This window comes from Vigna umbellata, chromosome 1, assembly GCF_029865625.1.
Source record: "Vigna umbellata cultivar VRB3 chromosome 1, Vumbellata_1.0, whole genome shotgun sequence".
Taxonomy (NCBI): domain Eukaryota; kingdom Viridiplantae; phylum Streptophyta; class Magnoliopsida; order Fabales; family Fabaceae; genus Vigna; species Vigna umbellata.
Genome location: NC_142165.1, coordinates 46,015,023 through 46,026,592, shown reverse-complemented (window position 1 = coordinate 46,026,592; position 11,570 = coordinate 46,015,023). Strand labels below are relative to the sequence as shown.

The window sequence follows — 11,570 nt, the reverse complement described above, 5'->3', positions numbered from 1 at the left end:
GCATTTTTTAAAATAATAAAAGTCAGGAAGAAAGGATATCATTCCATGGACCATATTCTTTTAACTAACTTTTAAATTCAAGCTTCTGATATAAAATATTATCAAATTCCATAAACTGACAAAAAATTACGATTAATCTAGACTGATAAAAATTTAGCAATGTACTAAAACCTAATATAATAATTTTTTCTTGAAAAGTATTCAGCTTGACTTTACCCTCACTCAAACTGCATTTTATAAGAAGAAAAGACAACTTACAGGATAAGATCATTCAACGGTTACGTGGAAGTGGAACACGTGGAATTTAGAGTGGTATTTTACCAATAATAATAGTGTTGATATTAAAGAATGGAGCATATATCATTTAAATTCTCCCAAAACATTGAACAATTAGCTCTTCTGTCGACTGAGAAAGCCTCTTGAAAACGAATGAATCAATTAAGAAGTTACAATGGGAACAAAGAATTTAAACATGTAATAACTTCGTTCCATGCAAGAATACATCCATGTATTAGCAATGACTAATTACCAAAAATACACAAATAAATCTTCAGACATTAATATCTGACCGCTTTGTTCTGGCCACAGCACTGATTTCTGAGATGCCTGACAAGGAATACCTAGGGAAACTATAGTTTTCCGACACCGAAACTGGCTGTTGAGGATAGAGTGTGGGTGGCGGTGTTAGATTGCGTTGTGCTGGAAGTGGGGGAAGCGTGTTGTATTTGTAAGAATCACCGCTTAGACTGCAATCAAGCAATGAACTTCGTAAGGAGTGGCCTAGACAAGCAAGGAAATGGGCAAACACACGTGAATTATATAATTCCATCACCAAACTACCTAGGATCTGTGCATAATCTTTCAACTACCATTGAACACAATGATCCGGAAATTTTCACCCCAAGGAGGCAAACCCAAAATTGCATTATTAGTCGTCTTTCCATGAATGAAAAATATGATCAAGAAGACATCTTCCAGCCAAAACTACTGCGGTCATGGTGGTGATGATAAAAGCACATCAGCATACCTTCTTCTATTGTAGGACAGATCATCTTCTGTGAAATTTTCATCTATACGCTGAGCTGGTCTCTGAACAGAAGGAACGGACCATGCTGGTGAAGGTATTTCATCTGAGAAATATCTTCTCCTGATCAACTGAAAGGAAATGTACCAGAAAACTCAGATGGCAACCCATAAATTATAATTTTTAGAGACAGAGATCAAAGACCGTACTCACCATGCGGAAAAATTTCACCACAGCCTCTTTGTCATACCTTGCTTCTTTTGCAGCCTGCAGACGTCCAACATAAAAATCACAACCATTACAAGAAGAATTAATTCGATAGCAACTATTCAACAGAATGCAAAATCTGGGCATGTCTTTGCATCAATTGTTAAAAGATATGATTTGGTACTTCAAAGGAACAACAACAAGTATTGCGATTAAGAATATCAACATGAGAAATAAAGATTCTCAGAAAACATAGCATCTCCAGTCTAACATTTTCCTAACACAGCACAGTGGGCAATGCCTGATCTAAATTCATTATTGTTAGTGAGTGGCTCAAAAAAATATACATGGATAACCTTTAAGATTAGTTAAAAAGATAAAATGTTTAATGATTAGCCTCTCAATTTGAAAATGGATGAAAACAGAAAAACCTATTTTTAATCCAGATGGTGGTACCAAAGTGAAATGTGATATTGTCACTCAATTAGCTAAATGAAAATACTCCTCCATCCATATGCAGTGCTATTGTCACAAAAAGTAAGTGTAAATTATTCATGCTTAAAACAAATTTAATATGTTCGAAAAACAGCAGTAGTTTAAAATATAAAACAACTAAAATTTTAAATTGCTACTTGCTAGTAGTTGAAATTCCCTGTAATTAGCATTAACATCAGATTTATTCAAATCTACCCGAATACAACATACTAATTAACATGAGGGTAGCATACTATCTCAAACATTGAAAGTGGAGCAAAACCAACTTGTAAAACTGACAAATTATTTAGTTGAGACACCTACAGCAACAAGGCCCCCACTACCAGGAAAGCTCTCAGTCAAAGGAAGCTCCTCGCTGGAAGGAAGCAAACCCTGCTTCTCAACCCATTGGCGTGCAACATCAACAAGATTCCCACTGCTTCCTCTTGTACCCTCTTGTGCAGCAATATCAGCTTTGTTACCAATAACAATAAATGGAACAGGAAGGCCACCAGGACCACCAGATCCCAAAGGAGCTGAAAATGTTCCAGTTGCAGCAATCTCAGCTGCCCACTTCTGCAAGCTAGTCTTTGTTCTTCTCTGTGAGAGATCGTGAACAAAAATTACACCTGCAAATGAAGTCCAAACAAGGTTTCAAAGTCTAAAATATCAGACAGCCAAGTTTCAAATATTCACAAACTGTTACTAAATTTATTTGTCAAGAGTTCCAGAATACCCGAATGCTATTAAGAGGCTAATGCAATTATCAGGATATTGGTAATTAGGGTATTTTGCAAATAAATGAAGTTTGGACTCTAGATAGACAGCTAAATCTGTAGGATTTCTTCTAGCAGATTTAGAACATTATTGCAAAATGTTCCATATCAAAATTCTATTATTTTCAGAATGCAAGGCTTGAAAAAGAGAAGTCAATGATACATAATGACTGAAATAAACACGGAAATCCTCTTCCTTATTTCCTTAACCCCTTGATCACAAATATTGATCCATCATTTTGTAGATTGCCACATAATTAGATTGCATCTATACAACTACTTCTGCAATGTAAGCAAGTATATGTTTTAGAAAACTAAAATAATGGGATTTATTTTACTCACCATTAACCTGTGAGTAAAAAAGGGACCGACAATCTTTGTACCGTTCATGTCCTGAGACATCCCACAGTTCAACAAAGAAATCTCTCTCAGAATCACCTTTTAGGCTACTAGAAGAGCTTCCTGAATTTCCATAAGTAGTATGCTGGAAAAAGAAACAGAAATTTGGTAAAGACTTTACTTTGTGTACATAAGTAATGTATTACTCATGTAATCATAGAAGAATCTGGGGTAATTACTTTCACATCAACTGCACAACCAATTGTTTGAGGAGGGCGAGCAATTGGAGAACCTTTTATAATCAAGTTCACTAACGAAGTCTTCCCAACACCTGCAAGGAGGATGAGAAAATATGACAAACGCGCAACTATGATATCTATGAAAAATGTACTCGGACTGAATCATATCAAGGGTGACTGGTACAAGTAATCAGAAGCTCAGACAATTCTAACTTTTTTACTCATCATTTACCTAAGGTTAACTAATGCACATTCAGGCTCATGATGTTTAGAGATAAGAAGTACCACCAATTGTGTCCAAAGACTGGCAACTAATGGGCCTCTGTGGTTTAAGGAAATGTTTTCTACTTCTGTTCTATATTTTTCTTTAACTAACAATTACAAAGCATAGCTTGGTTTCATTTTGTATCCTTCCATACTAGAAATGGCGAAAATAACATTTAGTATAAGGTGAAAACAAGAAACAAAGTGAAAAGTGTAAACATTTGATAATTATTATTAAAAACATAATATAGAAACTTAAAACATTTCATCAAACAAAGTGGGCCCTAAAGAGAGATTTTGATGTGCTTGACGTTGTAATATTGACTGATGCAAACAATAATTTTTCCAAAAAGCTTAAGAAAGGCATCATATGCTAGGATATCTTTCAGCAGTATCACCAATAAGAAAGTCTATGTTAGGCTTGCTAGGGATGGGAATTAGGCATAACTACCTAACTGATCTAGTTACAGGAAGAGGGAATTGAATAATTGAGGAGAAGGCAGGGAGAGAGGGCACATTTTGGTGAAGTTGATTAAAAGGGGAAAATCAGGACTCTCCTTCCGATTGATTTCCACCCGTCAATGTAATCTTCTCCTTCAATAAAAATTTCAATTCCTACCTCTAGATTCTGAATCTGAACCAGATCTTACAGAATACTAAAGCAAGAATTATTTCCTCAACCTATTAAGCAATATTAGATTATTATTTCTGTCTAGATGGGACTTCCAACAATTTCCCTCTGCCCAGAGTTGACTTATACAAAATGATTTTTATTTCCTCAACCACAATCTTTCAAGTTGACTCTCTTACATTAAGAACCCAGATCTCTTAAAGCAAGCGTACTTGAATGGATTCTCTAAACCACATACCAAAACGAAATATTAACCATCCAACCCATTTCAAATTGAAATCTACAACTTTGCAGCATCAAGGTATTCAGCATCTCCATGACCACAATTGCAATTACAAAATCAAAGATCCAACGAAACAAGAACCCACAGCCAAAACTTAAAACCTTGACAGCTAAAATCATTAACATAACTCGTCAACTTCCCATTGAGTGTTACAATAACTATACCACCGCCATCATGATAACATTTCTCCCTCCCCTGATTCAATGTTTCCAACAGAAATATCAAAAATCCAAACGGATCCTAACAGTGCACCCTCCCACACTCAATCAACTTGCCTTATGCGCACACTACACAATCACAAAACTCCTCATCATAATTTATTTTTCCAAAAAAACGGCACTTATCCTAAAACCTTAAATTCCAGTGCAATAATAAGATTACCACATACACTTGTAAACGAAATAATAAAAAAAAGTGGACACGGCCTAGTAGTGTACTTTAGAGTATAAACAAGTTTTATTCTACAAAATTAGAAGGAAACAAAATTGGTAACAGAAAAGGGTGGATTTTAAAGAAAGACGAACCTGAATCACCAACAACCAGCACTCTGACCTGGCCACATAGGACCCCACCGTTCAACTCTGTGTTCTCCCTCTCACGGTCCCTCCAGAACATGATTCCCTCTTCACCGACGATAATCTCAAAACACGCCTTCACCACCACACGCACGTGAGCTCATCAAGTTCCAAAACCCATGTCACATGACAATCACGCCGGGATCGGAGCGAGAAGTTGACGCTCCGGCGTCGCGCATCTCGCGAGAAAACGAAATGGAAAGCGCGAAACGCGAATCGACGACAGATCTGAGGAGTTTGGGATGCGGTGAATGGGAAAGGGATTAGGGCGAAGATGATGGATTTGTGGTGCGTATCTGTGTTGTGCAGTATCTTCAAAATGGCTTTGTTTTTTGACGCGATGGTGGCGGAAAGTTGAAAGAGATGAACAATTCATCGTAATCATACAATCTCGCTACTCATTCGTGTAAACCACGCGATGCAAGAGCACGTCATCTCCGTAGTTAAAATGTTTTGTACTTTAAACCCATCAAAAAAATTGATTAAACTGCTATTTCTTTTTTAATTTATAAACTTTAGGAAAAGTTAATGATGTACTCGATCTAATTGTTATATGATGAAAGTAATGCTAAACTTGGTTTCTTAAGCAAGTATTGAGTTTTGTGCATAAGAAAATTGTGAATAAGAAAAAACCTTTATTAAGGATGATCTAGGTTAGTTATGAATATTAATTATCAATATAATCAAATGGAATTAAACTATGATTTTTTTAATAAAATAATTATGGAGACAAATGTTATTTGGGGATGGCAAAAAAATATTATCCTAAATATATATGTATATAGACTCTATAATACATGTCAAAAGATTACTTTCAATGATTACAAAAAAATATCTATATCATGATACTTGTAAAAATGTTAAAGTTATTATTATTAGCTTTTCTCTTAACATAATTTAATCAAATGTTAGTTAATTTAAAAAAATGTCTAAATCGTTTTTTATGTTCAAAAAATCTTTCATTAATTAAAAAGAATAAAGGTTAATAATATATATATATATATATATATAGATATATATAATTTCACAAATATATACAAATAATATATATATATATATATATATATATATTTGTAAAATTAATTATTTTTGTGATTTTTCCATGTATATTTTTTTATTTGCAAATAGTTAACTATAACTTTTTTTTTACAAAATTTAAAGAATAAAATAATAAAATAAAATATATGTAAGAGCCTAGAAAATAAAATATTAAAAGTGATAATGTATTTTAAATAATGGAACTTGTTTATTTTAATACTAAAAGTTTAATCATATAAATAGAATTTCAATTAATGAGTTTTATTATGTAAAATAATAGGCTTAAATGTTTATTTCGTCCCCGTTTTAAGAGGTGAATTTCTGTTTAGTATCCGGTTTTAAAATAAAGTCTCTTCTGTTAAATTAGCATAAACAGAGTTAAGTCCATGCTGACCTGGCTGCACTTTTTTCTCTTTCTTCTGTTGTTGTTGTCATCCTTTTCTCTCTCTTTTTCTCTCCCCAATCAAGGTTTTTTTTATTCTCCTTCGTATCTTTATCACCTAAAGAGCCTTCCTGAAAAATTCAACCTCAGCCATTAATTCAATCAATTCATCACAATTTTTCAATTCCAATACCCATGCCCATATTGCAATCCCTACTAAATCACAATTCTAGACCCTCCACAAACTACACATTACTTTTGACTCAACTACTTCCATCATCAGCACCCAAAGTCCCTCAATCCCTGGATCAAAGTTAAAAGGGAGAAAGGGTTTCTCCTCGGCTGTCATGAAGGCATGACTTGTTTGCTTTGCTGTGGAGATGATTCGCGTTTTTGATGGTTGTGTGATTTTGGATCTAGATTGTTTGGTTTCTCTTCTTGCAGGTGTGAGGTGCACGATTTTGATGATGCATCTGGTTCGCGCAGAAGACTGGGGGTGGTGCGTTTGGATTGAACAACGACGCGATTTAGGTTGGTGAAGGTTTCGCAATGGAGGTTGTTTTGGAGAATGATGGAGAAGGGGGTGGGTTGGTGGCGTCCTGGTTACGCGAAGCTATGGAGGTTTTTGGTGAAGAAGATGAGTGTGAAGGCTTCGTAGTGGCTTCGCGATTGGGGCTTTTCTGATTTTAGGTTTGTGTTGATGGTGGTGAGGCGAAATAGGATTTGAAGGCGATGAAGATGATCAGTGGTGGTGCTAGGTTGCGGTGATGGCTTGTGGTGGTCCACTTCCTACAACACACCTCTCTCTATTCCCATCCTCTCCCTATTCCTCCTCCTCCACTTCTACATCCTCATCACCATCGCCCATGACCACTTCTCCCTCGTCACCACCAAACTGCAAAAAGAGAAAAAGAAAAAAATGTTCGTTTATGAAAATTATGAAAATCATTAATATAGAAAGAGAAAAAAAGTTGAATGTTGTAGAAAGAACAAATGAGAGAGAAGAAAAAAAGTCAAATTTTATAGCTACGTCAAAACGAACTTAACTCCGTTTATGCTAATTTAACGGAGGGGACTTTATTTATACAATTTTTACAACTTTGAGACTCAATAGATTCAATTTTAAAATTGGAAACTAAACAGAAATTCACCTCTTAACATGAGAATGAAGTAAGCATTTAAGCCAAAATAATACTTTCTTTATAAAATCTTTCTACCCTCTCTCTAAATCTTCTGATTCATAGTTCATCAATTTGAAGATAAAAGGATGTTTGAGTGATCACTAGGGTGAGGTCTTCAAGATTGTCGGATAAGTTATTGCAAAAGAGTAATTTAGTTTATGCTCTTTTCTTTAGTTTGTGTGCATTTCCATACATGTGAGTTGTGACCTCTTGCATGTGTCATTTGAGTTCTGTATAGTACTCTTTGTTGATTAGTGGTACTAACAGTGTGTTCTGATAATGTTTTTCTTGTTTGTAGAAGCAGATAGAATTCCTTAAGCTAAGGGAGTTGTTCTAGGTTCCTTAGAGTAGTTTGAGCTTCTAACAGGTAAGATAAGCTAACCAACACATTTTTAAGTCATTGATACATTTATAGTATGTGATGCATGTTGAGTTTGATCTAAATGTGTAATTGGTATGGAAATTCTGTTTGGATAACTTGTTGAGTGTAACTGGTTTTTTGTTTTATGAAATTGATGAAATTTTTGTTTGGAAATGGGTTAAAATTGTGTGCTAAAGTTTGTTTGTTCAATATGATTGTGTGTTGTTGAATTGATTGGTTTGGTGTTGAGTTGATAAACTAAGTCTATGGTAATTTGAGCAAATTGATATTCGATCGAACATTAAAACTTATTTTTGGACCAATCATTAAGTTAGGAATATCAATTTGGTCATTTGAATAGGCTTTTAGTTCATCATATCAAAGTTGTGTTGTTGCAGTTTTTTGGTATAGCGTTCAACACCAGTTTCCCCCATTGAGCGACCAAAATGCGAATAATTTGGCACTAAGCGATGACATGATATCGTTGAGCATTAGTGACCACTACACATCTGAGGCTATTTTCACTCTTTTCGTTGATCAACGAGTAGGGATCGCTAAGTGAGAGCTTTGGCACTGAGTGCTCTCTCTTGCAAAAGCTTTTGTGTTGAGCCTTAATCTGAGCGCTAGTGTGTTTGTTATGTGATTTTTTTTATCTTTGCTTATTTGAAGGGGTTTTCTATGAATGCCATGTATGCTTAATGTGAAATGTATGACTCCTTATGATTTGTATCATGACTATATGAAAGTACTAAGTATATTGTGAAAGAAATTTCAATGAGAAGTTTCTTGTGTGGTTTCAAGTTGTGTATGCATTGATGTAAGGATTTTGTATTGGGGTTATCTTAATACTCTAATAACCATCTAATTTCAAGTAGAGAAGGGTAGGATATGTGGTGAGAGAAGCATGAAGTCCTAGTCTAGGTGCTTTACCTAAGCCTAAGTCATTAATGGATGAACATTGTGTGTAGAAAGATAAAACTCATTAGCAATGACTCCACAGAACATTAGAAGCCACCACAAGTGCATAAAATGCTAGAGTTTGACATTCATACATGTATTTGGATGATCAAGTCTAGAGTTGATGATTGTATGTTTTATGATTGTTTGATATACTTGTGTTTAAGTGTTAATATTCATAATGCAGTTATGTTTCTTTGGTAAATTAGCTTACTCTTTTGTATTTGCGGTATATTTATTTGCTTTCTTATTTGTCATGATCACTTCAATGATGTGAGAAGATGATGGTAAAGCAAGTATAGGATGGTGATGTTGCAAGGAACATAGAGTAGGAATTTTGGTTTATGTATATATGTATAGATATATAGATCAACTTTTTGTAAAACTCTAGTTTTACACTTTAGTTTCCAGTGTAATAGAACTCTTAGTAACATAAGATCTTGTACATATATTTTAGTGTTATAGTCATGTTTTTGGATAATTGTAATAATATCTTATATTTTTTCTTGAGGTAACTATTCTTCATATTATATGTTTGATGATTTTTTTGTAGTTAAACACTTATTAAAATAAAATATTACAATATATTGGTAATGAATTTTGTAGATTCAAATAATTGTTACATACAGTTATAAAAATGAATTATCTTTATTAATAGTTATAGACGAAAAAATTATTATTCTTCTTGTTTTACCTAAATATTTTTTTTAAAGTAAGTAATTATTAGAATCTAAACTAATTTAATCATAAGTATTATCTTATTATTAATAATAAATTACATTGTAAAAATAATTAATACTTAAAATTAGAAAATGAAAAGTTAACTGCAAAAGATTACTTCAATAGGACATCCTTATGTTATTCAGTATTAATAAAATGTTGGTAGTAATAAATAAAATTATTGATTCATGTCCTCCAACATGTGATAAATGAAAAAAGAAAAACGAAGTCCTCTTTTTCCACCCCATCAGCCTTTTCCCACTAAACGCATTAGGTAATAAGGCCAAGGTAAGCCCAAAACATATACAGGGAAGGCCTCTTCGACCATTGCCATTGGCACTCCCCAAATCACTATTAAACTCATTTAACTTTTTAAAAAATTATATTTTAACAAAAAATCTAGTGTGTTTCACTCCTCTCACAACAGAATTAAAATAAATTTTAATTATGCATCTCATCAAATATACTTCCTAATGGTGCAATGAACATGTTTTCATCATTATTTAACAAAATGTTGTTAAAGTACTTGTCAAATATTACCCAAATACATATAAAAACATATTTCGCTATATGTTTCCACAGGCTTTATTGAAATGAAAAATGAAAAATAATTTCATTATATTATGAAACACTTTTAAAAACACCAAGTTACATTAAAAAAAAATAGGCATAGTTTATTGACTAAATAGGAAAGATGAAAAAAAAATCTAAAATATTGTAAAACTTGGTTTTAATCAATTCATTTTGACTCTTACTTAATGATAACAAAAAATCATTGAATAATAAAAATACTAAAACCATACACAAATGCAATGAAGCGGTGGAAGATAATATACATTTAAAAACTAATTTCTTTGAAAAATATAAATAACCCAACCTAATTAGAACAATAATATATTGATTTTTGTTCTCTCGTTTCACCCATCGAAATGTTGTATCAATGGTCTAAAGTATCATTAAAACAAAAAATTAGAAAATTTATGTAAAACATATATATCTTTTATTAAACAGTGATCAATGTAATGTGTTAATCAACGATGAGTATTATACTAAAAACTAATAAATCCATTTATATTAATAATAGTAGCAAGAGTAAATGACAAAAAAATTGGATTTTTTTAATTTTACATAAACTTGTTCTTTCTTTAAACTCATTGCATCGTCACAATTTTGATTACATAGTAAAACTATTATAGTAATAAAAATAATAAAAAATGTAAGTATAGTTTGAAAAATATAAGATTGTAATTTGTAACCAACAAGAAGTTTCTCTTATGTTGTGTCAAAGTCAAGCCAACCAACATGAAATTACAAAATGCCAGCACCATTAACTTGAATGGCTATGCACTTGTGAACCATCCCATCATATGCACTTGTCAACTATATCTTAAACAATTCTTAATTTATTAGGCGTAACAAAATAAACTATGAACTTTGATTCATACTTTTCCCAGTACTTTCTTCTTTCCTTATTTAAAGTTAATATGTTATGAAATTTATTTTTCCCTATATTATGAACTTTGAGTGTTATATTTATAGACTTCATCTAATCTAATAAACTCTTATGAGAGGATCATTTTTCATACATTTTATTAAGTATTAGTTATTCTTTATCCCAATTTATACACGAATTTACAAAAAGTTATTGATACTTTGTACTTAAATCTTAAGGCCTACTTACTAAGTAAGCCTATTCAATAAGTCATTTACAAAACCTAATAGAAACTAATGTCTAAAGAGATTCTAACTATTAAGATTTATTGAAAACAAATGTAAAGGATAATACACAAAATTAAATCCAAATTATATAAAAATAAATTAAAAATCTAAAATATTTTAAATTTGTTGTTGACTCCTTCGTACTATTATCACCTATTAAACCAACATAAAACTAAATGAATGAAAATACTTTTAACCAGTTGAATATTTTAAATTTGTTGTTGACTCCTTCGTACTATTATCAACATTAAACCAACATTTTTTTAAATAAGAAAAAACTTTGTTATGAAACAGAGTTGAAGAGATACTAATCCTAATACAAGATATATGTTGGTTTTGAACGAAGTTACATATGTTGGTTTTGAAATTAAGTGAGAAATGAAAGTCCTATGAAACGAAG

The 11,570-nt window shown here is 32.4% G+C and overlaps 1 protein-coding gene across 3 annotated transcripts; it reads right to left on the bottom strand.

Annotated features, from left to right (window-relative positions):
• Window positions 1-335: 335 nt before the first annotated feature.
• Window positions 336-5,223, bottom strand: LIP1 (Ras-related small GTP-binding family protein). 3 transcript variants are annotated; one of them, XM_047299089.2, is made up of 7 exons: window positions 4,762-5,220; window positions 3,060-3,151; window positions 2,824-2,965; window positions 2,030-2,334; window positions 1,238-1,291; window positions 1,028-1,155; window positions 336-746 (listed from the first exon to the last, which is right to left on the bottom strand). In XM_047299089.2, the coding sequence occupies exons 1-7, from the start codon at window positions 4,850-4,852 to the stop codon at window positions 551-553; spliced, it is 1,008 nt and encodes a 335-aa protein (XP_047155045.1). In that variant the 5' UTR covers window positions 4,853-5,220; the 3' UTR covers window positions 336-550. The 3 variants fall into 3 exon arrangements, 2 of the variants coding, with proteins under 2 accessions (XP_047155045.1, XP_047155046.1); XR_015783277.1 differs by having other exon boundaries at window positions 606-746; window positions 841-1,155; window positions 4,762-5,222; XM_047299090.2 differs by having other exon boundaries at window positions 616-780; window positions 4,762-5,223.
• Window positions 5,224-11,570: the final 6,347 nt, after the last annotated feature.

Coding starts and splice junctions, on each gene's coding strand:
- LIP1 (XM_047299089.2), bottom strand. CDS start 4,852: ATGTTCTGGAGGGACCGTGAGAGGGAGAACACAGAGTTGAACGGTGGG. Junction 2,966..3,059: donor GTTGTGCAGTTGATGTGAAA/GTAATTACCCCA, acceptor TTCTTTTTCCAG/CATACTACTTATGGAAATTC. Junction 2,335..2,823: donor TTTTTACTCACAGGTTAATG/GTGAGTAAAATA, acceptor CTTCATTTGCAG/GTGTAATTTTTGTTCACGAT.